This window comes from Pyricularia oryzae, chromosome 6 (genome assembly GCF_000002495.2).
Source record: "Pyricularia oryzae 70-15 chromosome 6, whole genome shotgun sequence".
Lineage (NCBI taxonomy): Eukaryota > Fungi > Ascomycota > Sordariomycetes > Magnaporthales > Pyriculariaceae > Pyricularia > Pyricularia oryzae.
In genome coordinates, this window is record NC_017853.1 from 1,669,528 (window position 1) to 1,687,346 (window position 17,819).

A 17,819-nucleotide genomic window follows, 5' to 3' on the forward strand; every position below is an offset into this window, starting at 1 on the left:
TAGAAATTTGAAAGAGCTCGGTCGATTTCTGTTGCACACCAGTGCGCCTGAGCCCTCTCTTAGAATAGGTACCTTGGGTAGGCGGGCGATTTTTCAGGAGTCGAGCAATGAAAAATCGCCTTGCCCAGTGGGAAGGATATTTTAATCAGAAACCACCCAACCAACTGCCATGCTCACAACATGAGGTTGTTTTGTGCCTGTAACTTAGCACCACACCGCAAACACTACAAGCCGCGGGCCCCACCTTGACTTGGGATTGCGCGCTCATGAACCCCGAATTGGATGGACCAGGGGTAAGCCACTTGGCAGGGCAGGGCATGGCAGTGGAGCGGATGCAACGAGCAGGCACCTTCCTCGATTCATCAAACCGGCAGACATTATTAGAGCACGGTCAAATGTGGCAAACCTAAGTTACGTGGTGTACTTATTCCCTCCTGGACTTGTGCAGATTCGCGGTGAAGACCAAGCGAAAATTCTTGGGATTTGGGGAGGTCATAATATGAAGCGGCAATAAATCAATCATCTACTGTACCTACCTACCCAATTATCAGCCGTAGCAAACTTGTCCTCATCTGCAGTCCAAACGTCAATGGGATCAGGATTTATAGCGCAATTTACTGTACCTTACTGTAATAGCAAAGGATTAGATTAAACGTCGCGACGTCGTTCAGCAGGCACAAGCAAAAGTTAGTCCATAGAAAACAATTACATTTACAATATCAAGAATATATACCAAGACAATAGACAAGGTTAGCTCAATGGCAAACGCAAAGAGGGATGCACTTACAAATTGCTTTGTGTCTGTGTGAAAGTGTACCGTACTGTGTGCGTTTATGTTCTCTCACATTCTGTCGTTTTTTTTTCCTCGTTTTTTTTTCTCCTATTGGGCCCCTGGATAAAAAAAAAACAATATCCCCACAGAATATGTCCAAATGGCCCACTACCTTGCTAGTCAAGCTACCGGTACGGTAGTCTAGACTGAACTACCAACAAAGTACCTTGGTACCTACTTCATATGTATGAACTACGTACCTAATGATACAGGTTGTGTACATTTGTGCAAGACGTAATTACAAACTTGCCAAGTAGACTGAACGGCCCGACTTACATGTGTACCATTGTTTGGTAGAGTCTAGAATTGTATTAGCAGCGACTTGCAGGATGCTTATTTTTATACCTTAAGTAGGGCGCCTTCTGGTGACCTGTTTGGACCCCAATTCTTGAAACCGAGCTGTTCATCTTGACGACCGGCCTTGCAGCGCAGAATGCCTCAATTAGGTACCTACCTACCTACCTTACCTACCTACCACCTACCTAGGTAAATGGTCAGTCATCCCTCGAGTACGGAGTACATGCATACATATGTGCCTAATATAGGTACCTAGTTGGGTAAGGTACCTACCTGGTACCTACCTTAGGCATCTAAACTCCCTTGCTTCCCAACATTACAATGCCGTGGCCAGTGGAAAAGAGGCACTTCGTTCCCCAACTCGTTGTTTGTTTCTCTCCGATGCCTCAAGCGGGTCTTTAATCTCCACTCTGGCAGCGTGCCATTGTATCTTGGTTTTGATATGCAGCTCTGGGAACGGATGTTTGCTCATTGTAATCATCCAACAATTTTCAAACCAGCCTTGACATGCCTGTCAGCAGCCGCGCCATCCGTCAGCGCCTTGCCGCGTGCTTCCCTCCCAACCTAAGCAAGCACAGCGATGGATGGACATCAAAGGGTCCCTGTCACCCACACCCTCCGAAAGTACCGAGCTGGGCCAAGAGCAGGGATTTGAAATAAGGCGGGTGCCAATTCCCATTCTTTTGTTTTCCTTGTTTTCAATGTATGCCCAAAGCCCCTCCGCATTTCGCATGCTCTTTGGGCTTACATATTAATATATTACAAAATGTAAGCTTTGTGTCTAGATTGGGAGAACGGAACAAGTGCAATGATAATAACAACAATAAGAAGATGAAGAAGAATAGGCCACTTTAGAATAAACGCCAGGGATGGGACGCGCTAATCAACTTGAAACGATCCATGGGTGACGCCACGGAATCACCGCTTTCTTCTCTGTCGCAGCAATCTCGAAGGAGTGGAACCAAGGGAAGCCTACCTCGTTCCGAAAGTAACGCTTTTCCACAAACCGTTGGAGGCCCTCACATAAAGTTTGATACCTAGATGGCTAGAGTTATGTATGGCTTTTTTTAATTGTCCTCCCGCCCATTTCTTTAACGTTGTCGTGCACATCTATCAAATTTGCGCTCGCGTATTACCCCCCTCCCCCCAAAACAAAAACGGCCCATCAGGGAAGCTCCTTGGACGCATCCCCGGGCGTTTCAAAACAATGATCAACTCAACCGCACCTCCTTGTCCACCTTGCCGAAGATACTGCCTTTTCCGCCTTCCGTTTCTAGATATGGGATGAGAGAAACCATCATTGAAAATACGGAAGGAAAAACATCAGACGTGCAAACAAGCTCAATTGGGTGTGCGCCATCAAGCGCCTCTGGTGTGCAACTTTAAAAGACTGTGCCTTCTCTCTCTCTCTCTAGATCTGCGGCATGTACGACCCGCCCTTCCCTTTTCAAAAAGACAACAAAGAACTTTTCTTTTGCTCAGGTTGCGGGTTGGGGCTGGGCTGCTTACGCATCAAGCCTAGGGCCGTTTCAGAACTGTCCGCAGAGATGCAAGGCGTTCAAAATGGGTATGTGTTGACCTTACGAATCGGGTTTGTCTGACAAAAGCCCGGCATCGCGACCGAGTGGCTACATGATATGTGCCACATGTTATCGAAAAATAATAATATAACACCAAAAAAAGTCGACTGCATGGGATGAGCCGGGTATTCAGGTTCCAGAATTGCCCTGAGATTGCTGGGTTTTAGAGAACTAAGGTAGGTACCTACCTAGGTATAAAGAACCCCCGTGCTCGAACACTTTACGGAAACAGCCGTGGTCACCTGAACCCAAGGCCAAGAAGTCCTGGGCTCATCCCTTCATTCATCCTTTATTGGATTCCACTCACCTGAGATAACTGCTATTGTGATGCCGTGGACATCGGAAAGAAAGAGATACGAAAAAAAAAAGATAAAGGGGTCAACCATTGTTTAAGGAGGGAGGGACAATCGTGCGCTCCATGACCCTGGGCCGAATGTTGACAAGAATAACCGGTATAAGTGTCAAATTCTGCAGGAACCCGGGAATGCTCTTGTTTAGCCGCATGGATTTCGGGTTCAGCAGAGGTCCAGATCTAGAATTGACTAGAACTAGTACCTGTGTAGGAAATAGCCTTTTTTTTCCTGAGCCACTCAACATCCAGGTACTAAAGGTGTTTTGACTCGTTCATCTGCAGGATTAAAGGGGTTAACTTCCTATAAAAAGCCACTGTTCGTCCCGTTTGCCTGTGCATCGATCTGCACTGTCATGTCGAGACATGAAGTTACTAAATTAAAAGGTCATGAAGCGGTTACATCATGCCGTTAGTGTATATGTGATCATCCAACCGTGGCAAACCGTTTCGTTTTCTTTACAACACGGACTTCATGTCATTCAGTCTTGTCAAGTTGAGGTGCCAAGCCTAGGTCAAATATACAACAGCGCACGGGGATGTTTGATTGGGAATCGTCATAGACTAAAGCTGTATCTTGAGACCCTGGCTAGAGATATATCTCGAAAACTACATCAGGTCAACAGTTGGCCTATGTGAAGACCACAGAAGCAACGTCGGTAACGAAAACGTATAGCTTATTCATGCCTTAGTGAAGTCTTCCTATATTTTAAGTACCAAGCTTACAATCGCCCTATTTTGTAGTTACAATGTATACCCAGCAAGCCTACTTTGACATGTACTTGATAATGGAACAAGATTTCAAGTTAAAGGAGTCAAGTTGGCGGGAAGTCGTCTTGATGCCCGCCCATACAGCCAGTTCACCACCCAAAATGAAATTCGAAACGCCAAACAAACACTTTGCAGTCCTAATTTTACCCCCAGTCCGGTATCGCCTGGCATATTTTACCAGCCGACGTTGTATTGTACTCCGTACCAGGTGCACAAAAAAAAAGAAAGAAAAAGACGAGCTAGGAAAGACGAGAGAAATTAAAATAGTATATGGCGCCGCCATAAAGTGTCGAAAGAAAAAGGCGAGTTCTGGGTATGTGTGTCGCCCCATGCAAATCAAATGACAGTCGCAGTGGCAGCTGCTGACAATCCATTACTGGCTGCGGCATCATGTTCGCGCTGCCTTTTCACGATGTAGTAGGTAATGAGGCTCTTAGGGTCCTCCTTGACACCCTTGATGTTGTCCCAGAAGCGTGTATCGCCCACACGGGCATGCAGGGCAACACACAATTGGACTGCATCCATCCGCACGCCAGACTCATGGCTTTCAAGGCAGCGCGCGGCCAACCCGCTCAGGGCGGCAAGTTCAGATTCGGTCGGATGAAAATCCGGACGCGCATCGACAACTTCCCTCAGAACGTGCAAGCCCATGTTGAGCGACCGACAACCCCTTGCGTCCATCTCGACACCCTGCAGGGCCTGTGTCAGAACTACGACCATTTCCGAAGGGTCACCTATAGTCACCAGTTCGTCTGCCAGTAGCTCCATGCCTGAGACTATATGTGTACGAGCTTCGTATACCCCTCTTGCCTCGAGGAGCGATTCGAGGGCGTGAGATACGTGTGGTTGAAAGTTGTCGCGGGCCCTCTTGAGAAGGAGCTTGATAGTAGCAAGAATCTGTGCCTTAACATCCGGTACCTTCTCGATGGGGATATCGCTAAGTGGAGACTGTAGAAAACCAAACAACCCCAGGAGTAAAGCTTCAAACTTGTCGTCTGTGAAAGAAAACTTGTTGTCACGCAAAACCGTCTGAAGCTTGCGGAAGCCATGTACGTCGAGGCTGTGGGATCTTATTTTGGAGATCCCGCTGTCAAGGAGGCGTGCATACTGTTTGGCTTTGTCTGGCGGGCCACCGTCGGTGCTGGCGACAACAGGGTCGGTTTCGACAGGTCGAACAAGGTTTGCGGCGTCCTCATTAATCGGGATATCCTCGAGAACAGGTCTTGTTAAATTCGGCTTAGTCGAAGGTTCGTCCGCCGTGAATGGATCTTCATAAACCTTGACCGGCCGTGGCGGTGTATGAGGAGACGTGCTCGTCCTTGATTCTGGCCTAGTCTCTTGCTGTTCCGTTTCTGGCTCCTGGGTAGGTTCGGTCAGAACTGGAGGAGGCGCGGACACGGGAGACCCAGGCATCGGTGAGGCCATGGTTCTAGCCGGACTGGGCGCATCAACTGGCTTGGACGGGCTGCTCTCACGAAGAGTGCGAGCGATTGCAGTAGGCTTTGGTTTTGCCGGACTCGCGCGAGGCGAAGGAGCAGCCGCCTTACTGGCAGCAGACTTTGGCCTCGACGGCGAAGGCACATGTGGTTCACTGGCCGAAGACACATGACCAGGTCGTGTTCTCGGGGCGGTCCTCTTAGGAGACGCTGCAAAAGACTTGGGCGTGACTACATTCGACCTTGTTTTCTCTGGTGGGCTGTTCTGCTCCAATGATACTGTATCATGTGTCCTCACAGAGTAGGGGCCAGCTGTAGCAGGTCTTGCTGCCAGCTCTGGTCTCTTTCTACCGGGTCGCATTGGAGCGACCGAAAGGCTATTTGATCCAGTGGAAGTGGGGGCCTCCTGCAGCTGCTTTTGGCGGACAGGGGGTTTGGCGGTAGTAGTGGAAGTAACCGCTGCAGATGAGGCTGAAGATGCAGTCCCCACAGGTGAAAAATGTGCCATGGCGGATCCAGGCCTTGCTGGGAGATTCTTTGAAGCTAAAGCCCGTTTTTGTGCCAACATGGCGTCTCTTAAAGAAGGTTTGGAAGCGGTCATGGTACTCCTAGAAAGACCCATGCCAGGCCGGGCACCACCAGCGGCCGGCTTGGGCGAGCTCGTGTTTCCGGAGCTCTTTTGCAGGAGCTTCTTAGCCGTGGCATCCAGATCTTCCATAATCCTGAGGGAGCAGTCAGCGGAATCAAACCAATCAAACAGCCCTCTGGATGTATATAAAAAAAGAAAGACTTACGCTTCCGCTCTTGCGGGCCATATTTCGTTGAAAGTCCAGTAAGTGACCCTCATTTTCTCCCTCACCAATGGATTGGAGTCGGCGAGCCCCTTCTTGATGCATTTTTCAACTAAATCTAGCCCTCCGTGGTGTTCGATGTGTGACTTCTGCTGAGCCTCTTTGTTGAGCAGTGTTTTCAACCATCCGGTGGCATAAGTTCGTGGTTGCACGTTCTTATCCTGGCAAGCAAACCACACGTGTTGCATAATCCGGTGGTTGTAAGTGACCTTTGCGATGATGGTGTCCACGGTGACATTGGCCAACTGAGAGCTGATCTTTTTGGTCGCAGCGCAAAGCTTGATGAAAGTCTGCATAAGAATCTCCACCATAGGGTCTATGCCCGGACCGTACGCAAGAGCCAGCTCTTGGACAAGACTGCAGCCCTCCTTAGAAAGACTAGTTCTCAGTGAAGTGACGGCTTTGATTATGCCGTCCAAAAGTCCGCGCACACCGCCGAGGAACGCGTCATGGAAGTCTGAGACGGCGTTACCCGCCAACAGTCGCCTGAGCTTCTTAATGCTTTCTTCACGCTGCAGCCAATTCTGCTCCGTCTCCTTGCCCTCGAAATAGAGGTGCATCTCCTTGACGATATCATCTAGTTCTCTTTGGGTATTGACATAGGTGGGATCGACGGTTTCCGGTTTGCTGTCGAGAAGACCAGGGGTAACCGGACGTTCGATGCCAGCCGATGTCGTGCTTGCCGAAAGATTTGCGCGTGTTGATCGCGTGGATTCGGCTCGGGAAGCTGGTCGAGCGTCGGAATCCGAGGGTGCCGCCGAGAGCGATGCGGGAACGAGTTCTTTGACGATGGCCTGCTCGATCGCAGGGCGCACCTTGAAATTCTTAAGCTGCTTTTTCAAATCTGATTTGGCGGCGTTTGGCGCATTTCGAAACAGCTCTATAACGGTGGTTTTTGCTGCGTCTCGAACAGCAGCGTCGGCGTCTTCAAGTAAATCCATAAGGGTAGGCACATAGGCGCGAAACTGGAGCCCATGTTCTTGGTGCATCTACATAATCAGTTAGAGGGAGAAGACTATTAATCATAACATAGGCGTGAAGAAAGATGGCACTCACCTGAAGAAGCCAGTGTAGACTTGCTTCCTTAGCTCTGGGGTTCTTACCCACCATGGCTACGTTGCGGATCACTCGCTCGACTTCTGCGGGTGTGGCTTTGTACATGGTGATGAGTGACTGCGTAGCAACTGTCCTGAACTTTTCCTTCTGGTCTCCAAGCTTCTCTGTGAGCAGCGGCAGTAGACGGACAGCCTCTTTGCTAAGGTACTTCGGATCTTGTCGCGACATTCGTGTTATAAGGTGGTTGAGGCCAGTGAAGCCGGCGTTGACCAGGACGGCATGCTGGGCGGTAGATGCGATGCGCAAGGCCTCGAATACCGGTACGACGCAGTTATCAGGCACATTGTGCTGCTTGATGCTGGACTTGACCGCATTTACTTGCTGAACTTTGGCGTCGACCGAGACGTCCTTGCGGAGTATGGCGATGAGACCGGAAACCTGGTCCTCATCAAGTTTTTCGGCCATATCTCCTAGTTTGCGCTGAGATAGTCGAGCTGCTTATTGGTGCTAGCTGAGGGTAGGCGTCTGGATAAAAGAGCAACAGTTAGAATATGGGTCAGCTCGTTTTTGCTCATGCGGCCGAGCGTGGCCAGGGATTATTGCCGCGGCAGACAAGGCACTTGGACATGGTGCAAACCTAAGATGAGGAGAAATCTTACCAGGCAGCAAAAGTCTTCAGCGATTGTTTCTCGTAAAGGTGGCGCAGGAGGCGATTGTAGAGCATTTGGGTTGATGGCGGTTCAGTTCGTTTTGGCAGGGACAGAAAATGTCCGAAAGTGGCCAGGGTTTTTCTTCTCGTCGAGATCGCAACTTTGAGGTTGGAGTCTGCCCGACCGATCATAAACACAAACGCCCAAGTAATCCACACACAAACCGTGTCGGGTTGCCGGGGGACGTGCACCTCTGGGACAGGGGTGAGTGACATCCCTGTTGACAAGCATTAGTAAACTTGATCGCCCCCACACGTGCTCCAGAGTAGCGCGGGGTACTCACAAATGTCGTCCAGATCTAGGTTGAGCCCAAGATCAAATCAGCTTTAATGTTTGAATTGGTAGGCCAAGCGAGGTTTTTGTTCTTTGGACGAACAAAGCAACGTTCATTTATACTCCATCCAAGACATCACCGCATGATACAGACTCTTCAGTAACGCCAAATAGCTGTACACCAACTTTTACCCAACACTAGCGTTCGTACGCAGTTGTAACCCTGAAGGTTGTGACAAAGTTTATTGACTTAAAGTTAACAATCTTATCCAGGCCGGAGGCTGGACATTTGGCGGATAGCCGTAGAAATCATGCCTATGGGTTACATCCCTCCAGGTGTTTCCTACGGCGCGTTTCGGACCGCGCAATGAGGCGGCAGTCTGCTTTCGTCATCCATTTTTAGTCTCTTGTTATTCGACGCCTTGCAACTAACGACTTAATACTCCATACTTTCTTTGGTAAGCTGTATGTGGGTCCACCCACGTCAATCTGTCCCCGCGCAACCAAGCACCAAGGCCCTCCCTCCCTTCCATCCATGCAGTTACATACCAGTCTACCAGGTACATGAGGCATCTAAATTGTACTGTAGATCCATTAGATTAGATACTGCATCTCAGTTCCAGCCAACCTCCTGCACAGCTACCCAATTTGTCCTTACGCCGCCATGGTCAACATGAGGAAAGATAGTGATCTGACCTCAGCCGTCCGCGACCCAAACGCCCTCTTCCAGCTGCCCATGTCTGCGGTCGGCGATGAACCGAGGACGGCGGCGGCGGAAGCCCCACCACCGCCCTCTGCGACCGTGACGCCCGAGGAAACCAAAAACGCCGCCGGCGAAGATGACCAACCTCATTCCCCAACCCTCCCCTGCTCCTCATCTTCAACATTTCCCCTCCCTACACTCCGTCTCGAGGTTCGCGACGTGATGCACACTGGCGCTCACCGCTTTCTCTCCCGCGTCGACGCCTCTGCCACCCTCCCGACCGCCGTGGCCAACGTCCAGCGCATACTGTACAACACCCCGAAGGATCACACGACGCACCTGCCGCCCACGCGCTCCGTGACGCTCATCCTACGCGATATGGACGGCGTCGCCTACACCACTGGTAGCGAGCTCGACTCGGACCATAAGGAGATCCACTTTTCGCTGCACTATATCGAGAGCATTAGCAAGCGAGAGAAGTGCAGCGGCGACGAGAACGACGGGATCGCGCACGAGATCGTCGGTGTCATCACCCACGAGCTGGTGCACTGCTATCAATGGGATGCCAAGGGCACCTGCCCGGGCGGCCTGATTGAGGGGATCGCTGACTTTGTGCGGCTGCGGTGCGGCCTGTCGCCTCCCCACTGGGAAAAGGACCTCGAAGGGAGTTGGGATCGCGGGTATCAACACACGGCCTATTTCCTTGACTACCTGGAGTGCCGCTTTGGTGACGGAACAGTCCGCAAGATTAACGAAGGGCTGAGGACTCGTAAGTATGAAGAGAAGCCCTTTTGGACCGAGATTGTCGGGCGTCCGGTCGAGCAGCTATGGGCAGACTACGTGAAGGCTTCCAAATGTGACGAGGATCCAGCAGTAGCAGAAACAGCCAAGGCTGTTGCGTAACATCATGCAATCACTTTGCTTCTAGAAATGTATCTCCACAACGTGATTCCCATGTGAGGCCTGCCCACCACTTCAGTTGATTGCTTCAACGTGCATTTATTCCACATATATCCCTATCCTAAACTTCAATAAACTCGATCCGAGGTAACTCCCATGCCTGTGACCTTGAACTCCGTGTGAGCAAAACAAAACATAGAACAGAACTCGGCAGACAGTGAGAGTAGCGTGTGCTATAGTATGTCTCGTTTCAAAATGAATCATGTCCAGTACTTGAATCAAGCATGAACCGGGCCGACGTCATGCTCGCTGACAACACTGCCAATCTCGCTCCAGCTAACCGGGGTTGGGATGTTGTCCTCATCATCACTGACAAGATCGTAAGACGCCTGAGACTTGGTATCGGCGCCTCGAGCCGAGGTGGATTCGTTACCGGCACCCTGCGGGGCGCTGATAACCGACATGGAGTCGGTTGGGGTGAGAGCACCTTCCGACACCATTTCAGCCTCTGAAAGTGGCGCCTCGGGGGTTGTCGGCAACGGCGAGTAGAATCCCTTTGTCGAATTCTGCGAGCCTTGTGCCCATGCCTGTATGCTGGCATATGCGTCACGGGTGCCCTCATTATCGACGCTCTGAGTGTCCTCAGCTTTGCTGGGTTCGAGTTCCATCGTCAGGCTGGAATCGGAACGTGCCTTGACCTCCTGCTCGAGCCGCTCGACGTGCTGTTGCGCGTCGAAGAGAATTGTGGCGATGTTATGGTCGGCAGACGTAGAAGTGACAAAGGCAGCTCGGGACGGCGATGGGGGGGCGGTGGCATTGTAAATGTCGCTCATGGCCTCATCCTTCTCTGGCGACATGGTCCTTACGTTGGCAGCGAAGTGGTCATCGTCCATGTCGATTCCATGTTCATCAGAGAAGGGGTTCGCGCTGAAGAATGACGAGTTGAGCCCACGAACGCCTTCGGAGCCGCCTCCCCGACGACGGATCAGGCCCTCGTCGTTCGGCCGAGGGTCAGCGCCGGTGTTGAGAACGTAGGTACCTTGCTCGCCCGTCTTATCACGCTGGAGGAAGCTGTCAAACGTGGTCGAACTATAGATTGAATTGCGCTGGAATGACGACTCTTCGTCTTCGGTCTGCTTCTCATTGTCCGCCTTTTCTTGTTTCTCCAGACGCACAGCGTTCCAGTACATCAGCTCATCTCGCTGCCGCCTCTTGGTCTCCTCATCGGCATCAACACCGGCATCGGCACGAGACTGCAGGAATCCATCGGCATCCTCAGGCCTATTAAACCGAGGCTCAAGTTCGTCTGGTTGTATGCCGTCGCCGAGTGAATGAAGAGCGATTGCAATTCTGCGTCTCAGGTCGTCGGCCATTCGACGAAATTCGGGGTTCTCGTACACGGCATAGGCGGCCGCGACGGCCACCGAGACGGCGACTACGCCGACTGATATTGCGGCATGGTTAATAGGAGGCATCGCGGCTGCTTTCTTTAAGTACCTAGGTAGATATCGAGAGTATTGAATGATGGGTGGATCTGGGGAAATGCTGATATACACCTGCCCCAACCTGACCACGACAGTGGGGTTCGGATTCGGTGGTTTTGTGGGCTGATTACTCGCCGACGCATGTAACCGAGGAGAATTATTGGGGAACAAAGAAAAAGATGACAAGAGCTAAAAGAAAAGGGCAGGATGCAGCAAAATCAAAAACTACTGAATTAGGTGGCCTTAGAGGGAGGGCAAGAAAAAGGATTGCGTAGGCCCCGGATCATTCAAGCAGCCAATTCTCGCCACCTAGAGCTGGAGCCCTCCTTGTTGGGCACTCAGGGTGGCGGTATGTAGGAGGTTTTGCAATGCTTGCCTCATTTCGGGTCGAAGCGGGGTAGCACCACTGAGTGAAATGGGTGAGTTGGAACGAAGCAATGACGGTCTGGATCAACTGCTGAAGACAAACAAAACCCATCGACGCCTTGTGCCAGAAAGGGTTGGACGGGGCGTGAGGATGGGCGATCATTTGATGCCAATTCTAGCTGTGGGGGGAGGTTGAGGCAAATCACAAATCAGCTGGTCATACCTTTCGCTGCAAGTGGCATCGGCATCTCTGTCTGGTTGGGATTATTCCGATGCCCCCGCAATGGTGATTCACTTTGCTTTCTTTTTTTTTTTCTTCTTTTTTTCTTTGCCGAAGAGAATAGCGATGTTGACGAAGCCGCTTGTTGGCTCGGACTTGAGCTATGGTGATGGCAGCATTAGGAGTACAGATTGAAAAAGTTGGTGTCGAGGTGAGATTGACACTGAGTGAAGGGAGTGTTGCATGTTTCTCGTTCGCAGTTGGAGGTCAGGTGAATTATTAAACTGGGGATCTTGCTGTTAGTGGTTTGAGTTTGGAGGTGGTAGGCCTAAGCATCATCCCAAGGGATCTACCGAGGGCTTTTGTCCAATGGATTACGCGGCGCCGCAACAAACGTCCAACAACCATCCAACCAACTTATTGGTGTCTTCACACGATATTTTGAGCGGATAAGATGACATGCGCCAAAGGAAACCATTATACCTATTCTTTGAATTGATTTGGCGGCTCTCCAGCAATCAGCAATTCTGAATTCTATCATTACATATGCTCGCTATACGCAGTTAGGCAGTAAAACCCAAGAATTGCCATGTGATTCAAACAAATTAGCACGCAATAGATCTTCTAGCAGATAACAACTAAATCTCAAATCTTTGAATCAAGTCATCAAGTTATCAAGCATAACCAAGCAAGCCGGGCTCATACTCTGACAATAAAGACAAACCGTGGTGTGTATTTCTAGTTCGAAGCATTCCGATTCTCTGCATCACGCACAGCACGGTTCCAATCGTACCAGCGAAGATAAGAATACTCAACAACCATGACACTGGAGGGTGAAGCAAAGCCCAAAAATGTTAGCAAGGTTCTGTTGTTCGAGATTGCGGTCATCAAAGTCTCGTGGTTGGACTTACACTGCAAGGCCAATCGTCACACCAAACCACAAGCCCTTGAGCTCCCACCCAAGTCCGAGGGCGGTCGCAAAAGATATGGGCAGGGCGATGGCGTAGTACGAGATGATGTTTGAGTAACCAGCAAACTCCTGCTGGCCCAGACCTCGAAGTAGACCTTGGGAGATTGCGCATACAGCGTCGAAGAACTGTAGCACTACAAGAATGGGCATTGTGCGCGCAACTATCTCAATAACCTCGGGGTCTTTCGTAAACAGAAGTGGCAGCTTCCATCGAAACACGGATAGAACTGTCGTGTTGAAGAGACCGATAATGATACCAGCAACGATTGCCTGGCGAAACAGTACCGATTATTGTTAGCTACTGGCCATTTGTTTCTCTGCATGCGGACTGTTGAAAGACTTGTTGGCTCCACTCACAACTTTGGCTGAAGTCTTTGCCGCATCGGCAAGCTTCGCACCGATCAAGTTGGCAACGCGGGTCGAAACTGCAACAGAAAGAGGGAAAGGAATCTGGTACGTAGTGGCGGCAAGTGTTACAATGACACTCTGCGCAGCCAGCTGGGATGTGCCAAAGCGGCCTGATGTAAGTGTCAGAATCTCAAAGGCAAGCCATTCCGCCTCCACCTGTCCGCGAGTGTTTGGTTAGTTCTTTCCTCTGTGCCACTTCCTCTCTGTGATTTTGGTGTTTCCGTTTGGAAAACGCTCTTATCGAGCAACATGAGATACATTGGAAACTTGTGTGGTGAGATGCACGAACCATAATCCTGCGGAAATATAAGACTTAGTATATATTAGACAAAATGCTGCCTTCTTCCATCACTATTCACAACTTACATTCCAGGGATAGCAAGGCGAATCATCGGGCCTGCAACAAAGCCGTGGTTAGCTTCCTTAAGGCAGACACATCAAACCGGGCATATCGTGAAAATCATACCCCAATTCGAGAACGCCCGCTTCGAAAAGCCACCCCAGCATTGATATCCGTCCACGAAGCGAACGTAAAGAAACAGCAGGATAGGCTGAAGATTCTGCGTGATCACGACGGACACGGGAGCACCAACGAAACCCCACCCCAGCTTCCACACCAAGAGCCAGTTGATAAGCACATTGAGCGGCGCGGAAATCATTAGACAATAGGTAGTCGCATGGAAAAGACCCTGCGCTTGAACGAAACGCTTCGAGGCTTCAAAGATGGCATACGCGGGCATGCTAAAAATGCAGATGCGAAGGTACAGCCCGGCCAGCTCGGCACTCGGCCGAGCTATTCCGAACTTGACCAGAAGTTCGGCGGCGTGCAACCACAAGACTCCAATTGGGAACAGGAGCAAAAGCAAAAACGCTGTCATACGCTGGAGCTGCAGCCCTACCAGGTGCTTATGGCCGGAACCATAAGCCTGCGCACACAACGTATCTAGTGAGGTTGCCAACCCCTGAATTGGAGCATAGCACAGAATGTTTGCACTCATGGTGGCCACTGTTTATAGAACTTGAGTAAGCACTTGTTTGACGACATGCTGCAGAGTTTCGGTTGTATATATCATGCACTCACAGCTGACGGCCCCAAGCTCTACCTTGCCAATCCTCCCTACAGCCAAGATACTGGTTATGTTGACGGAATATTGCAGGAGAAATGTGACGACAAGAGAGCGGGAATACACTGCCAATGTCTTGGCCTCCCGCTGCCATGTCGTCTTGATGTGACCAGCTGCAACAGCTGCCTCCCACGTCTCACTGAGATGGCCAGTCTCGGCGGCGGCGGCAGACGAGGAGTGACGCCGAGGTGCATCGTTACCATCACCCGCAAGGAGCGGTGATTCCTCAGTGGGGATGCCATCCAGGTCAGGTCCCGCCTCTTCGTCGGACCCACTGGGCCTCGGCACCTTGGTGCTGAAGAAACGCTTTCGCAGCCGTCCTAGCAAACCGAGCTGTTCAGGATGAGCATGTTTTGGCGGGAGGATATGGTTGTCTCTAAGAAGGCTCCTTTCCGCATCCAGGGACTGCTTCCACTCTTCCCTGGTAAGGATGGAATCCTCAACATTCTGCGCTGCCAGTACGGGCCGCGCAGTGCCGAAGGCTATGCCGCTCGGCCGTCGGTACATCAATGGGTTGTCACCGTCAACTACCGAATCGGAAGCACCCAGGCCAGGGCCATCGGCTTCGGGATCAAAGTCCTCATCGTCCGAACAGGCCGCAAGATCCCTCGCGATGACCTCCTGAGCGATTGGCGACGAAGATCGAAACGAGGCGACGAATGAGGCCGGAAAGTCGTGACTCGAGCTGCCCGGATTCTTGGAGGAGCCCCCCGGGATCGGCCTGCTCGCTGACATTTCCCGTTGATTTGTCGATATTTTGGTAGACGATGGAGCGGGATTTTTTTTTGTTTTCGTTTCTTGTTATACGGTAGCAATGGCGGTGTGTCCCCGCTCAGAAACGAACAACTTTATTTTTTTCAGGTTGTGGAAATGAACAACAAATACAAACAAATCTCAATGAAACGCAGACGAGGCAACACAGTTATTGTCGCGCAAAAGACGGCTATCATGCACAGACTAGATTTACCGAAAACACCAATCGCTCAACTGCACGAAAGTGGTGCGGAAAACAGCAAAAAAATAAAAAAAATAAAAAAAACACTTCACGTGCGTTAAAGATGAACAATAGCGCGACCCGAACGGCTTTGGTCGTTTGTCATTTAAAGGGCGTGGGTCACCCTTGGGGCGACATTGGTGTTGTATGTATGCGTGCGGCAAAACCAGGGGGCGGGTTATCGGGTCAGCTGCTCGCTTGCTGCTCGCGCTGCGGATGCTCCCTTTGCAGCATCAGTTTCTCGCCAGCGAGAGCGAATGCCAAACTCGATTGAAGACGACTCGCCACCCTACAGGAGCCAAGTACGAAATTAGTAGATCTTGGGGCCATCTGCAATTTTGGTGGGTGGAATCTACAGTACACTAAGTACGACATGGTAAAATGCTGTGCAATGGAGAATTATCAGTACTTGTTAATGGAGAAGTTGAGGTTGCCAATCAACAAGCAAGCCACGTTGGAGTAGATCCAATTAACTTCGTGGGTCTCCCAACTAAGTTGTGGAGACACGTCAATGGGCGATATCGGTTCTGGGCACTGGAAATCGAGGGTACTACTGGTAAAGGGCCGACTTGCCTGCCCATGGAGCCCAAGGACAGGACATGTTTACACACAGTAATTAATAACATTGACATACAACACACGGCAGGTGCCGGGTTTGCTTGGCATGCCGCGATAGTATTTCACAAAACCGCAATTTGAAACCCAGTCTTGGAGTGCTGTTTTGCAAATCCGTGTGGCGGCATTGATTCCGGACCTACATCAACCATGAAGAAGCATGGTACATGGCTGCTCGTGTAGCCTGAATTGTCGCCGTAATTCTAAGTACGGTTCTTATTTACTGTTTGGTTGGGGCATCACCCGGCGCGCCAAGAATCTTGGCTTGCTTCACGCCTGATGAATCAAACTTACACAAAGGCTGTGTTGTCAGGCGTCGTCCAAGACGAATGTTTATGTGCTTTTCGGCTGATGAAAACAACACGTTGATGCGACTTTGGTATTACTTTCGTGGGGGTGCTTCTATGGAAACATGATCGATCCTTCTCGCAGACTTGTGTTAGAATCGATGTTCTTGTCTGATCTGAGGGACGGGATTCGCACCGACGACAGCCCATCAAGTGTACCGATATCTTTCTCAGCTCGTTTCAGATACTGGATGGCGGTTACCATTCACCAAAGAGTAGGGCGTTCGATTTGATTACTGATAATCGATACGGATAAGGCGGGCGGTACTGAAGTGAGGCTGGTGGCTGTGTAGTTATAGTGTTCAGCCAGAACCTGAGATGCAAGCTGCTACTTAGCCACGCTAGTCAGCCTAGATAGAGTTTAGGAGTACCTCAATATTCTGTATGCGTTTGGCGGTTCTAGAAGCAAAGGATCACTCAATCAACTGTTGTTTGTTTTCATCTGGGTTCGAAGTCTGTTTATTCGGCGGCTGCCGGCGTGGCGAGTTTGTGCAAGGTGTCATTCGGCAAATGCCTAAAAAAGAATCAAAAGCAAAGCAAACAAACCAGTGGCTTGGACTCAATTGTGCGCGAATCAGCCATCATCCACTCCACTGGATGCGAGTTACACCACTCAGGCAATCAAGCAGATAGATCCAACGGTTTCGTGTGAAAGTTATTGTGCTCTGGTATAAATGAGGCAATTGATATTACCACGTCGCTGCGCCCCGAAGACTATTGAAGAGGCAAAAAAAAAAAAAAAAAAAAAAAAAAAAAAAAAAACATCCCAAGTAGTACAAAACGATGAACAAAAAATCCACCCCATCGATGTCATTGTCCGATACCGACAGCTGTTTCGGTGTTATTGCAGGGTCTAGGATATATGCCGGTATAAGTCAAGAGGATCGGTTCATTCTGTCTAGCTGTTGTTGTCTCACGCAGGGCTATAGCCAGTGAAGAGCCTGGTCGAATTTCCCTTCTAGGCAAGTTGGCAGACCCCTGCGGAATTCTGCAGCTGGGCGGTCTTGGCTTCAAACATCTCAAGTGCAGTAAGTAGTACGTACTTCCCCAAGACTTCGTACAGTCAGTCTAATCAATTTTGTATTTTTGTTTTATTTTCTTTTTCATCACCCTCCCTCACATTCCACGCCACCACTTTATCGGAAGGGTGAATATCTGCCCCAACATTGAGGCCTTGGCTATACCACGTCTTGTTTTACGAATAGAAATTAGATTCGGACTTTTCACCCTCGAGATTCGCGAATCGCGAGACCAAGGATGCGGAGGCGGATTTCGGTGCCAGCTAGTAGGTATACATAGTATACTCTGCGCATGTGCTTAGGGCGAGATTTGGTCATTACGAAGTACTTCCTTTAGTACGCACAGCGGAGTACTGTAATAATAACAGAGAGCTGACTGTTATTAATACTACATAGTAGATAATGCGTACTCCGTAGCAAGGTGTGGCGGACAAGACTGGCCTGGCCGGTGGGGCCGTCTTCGATAGATTCTATGGGACCTTGGAATGAAAAAGTAATGGAAATGGTAAGGCTT

At 50.2% G+C, this 17,819-nt stretch overlaps 5 protein-coding genes across 5 annotated transcripts; 2 read left to right on the plus strand and 3 right to left on the minus strand.

The window, feature by feature from the left end:
- Positions 1 to 3,708: 3,708 nt before the first annotated feature.
- On the minus strand, positions 3,709 to 8,002 carry MGG_04185 (STU1). The gene is made up of 4 exons (XM_003719590.1): positions 7,832 to 8,002; positions 7,173 to 7,697; positions 6,060 to 7,105; positions 3,709 to 5,987 (listed from the first exon to the last, which is right to left on the minus strand). Exons 2-4 carry the CDS (start codon positions 7,635 to 7,637, stop codon positions 4,166 to 4,168), a joined length of 3,333 nt encoding a protein of 1,110 aa, XP_003719638.1. The 5' UTR covers positions 7,638 to 7,697; positions 7,832 to 8,002; the 3' UTR covers positions 3,709 to 4,165.
- Positions 8,003 to 8,701: 699 nt separating this feature from the next.
- On the plus strand, positions 8,702 to 9,963 carry MGG_04184 (uncharacterized protein). Its single transcript, XM_003719591.1, has one exon. It carries the CDS (start codon positions 8,820 to 8,822, stop codon positions 9,759 to 9,761), a length of 942 nt encoding a protein of 313 aa, XP_003719639.1. The 5' UTR covers positions 8,702 to 8,819; the 3' UTR covers positions 9,762 to 9,963.
- MGG_04183 (uncharacterized protein) lies at positions 9,778 to 12,125 on the minus strand. The gene has a single exon (XM_003719592.1). The coding sequence runs from the start codon at positions 11,231 to 11,233 to the stop codon at positions 10,037 to 10,039; it is 1,197 nt and encodes a 398-aa protein (XP_003719640.1). The 5' UTR covers positions 11,234 to 12,125; the 3' UTR covers positions 9,778 to 10,036.
- Positions 12,126 to 12,309: 184 nt separating this feature from the next.
- Positions 12,310 to 15,455, minus strand: MGG_04182 (multidrug and toxin extrusion protein 1). Its single transcript, XM_003719593.1, has 7 exons — positions 14,288 to 15,455; positions 13,673 to 14,212; positions 13,573 to 13,603; positions 13,496 to 13,502; positions 13,156 to 13,362; positions 12,740 to 13,068; positions 12,310 to 12,654 (listed from the first exon to the last, which is right to left on the minus strand). The coding sequence occupies exons 1-7, from the start codon at positions 15,063 to 15,065 to the stop codon at positions 12,567 to 12,569; spliced, it is 1,980 nt and encodes a 659-aa protein (XP_003719641.1). The 5' UTR covers positions 15,066 to 15,455; the 3' UTR covers positions 12,310 to 12,566.
- A 1,614-nt stretch (positions 15,456 to 17,069) lies between these two features.
- Positions 17,070 to 17,704, plus strand: MGG_17674 (uncharacterized protein; the record flags this gene model as incomplete). Its single annotated transcript, XM_003719594.1, has 4 exons — positions 17,070 to 17,154; positions 17,216 to 17,314; positions 17,492 to 17,571; positions 17,702 to 17,704. The coding sequence occupies 4 exons, from the start codon at positions 17,070 to 17,072 to the stop codon at positions 17,702 to 17,704; spliced, it is 267 nt and encodes an 88-aa protein (XP_003719642.1).
- Positions 17,705 to 17,819: the final 115 nt, after the last annotated feature.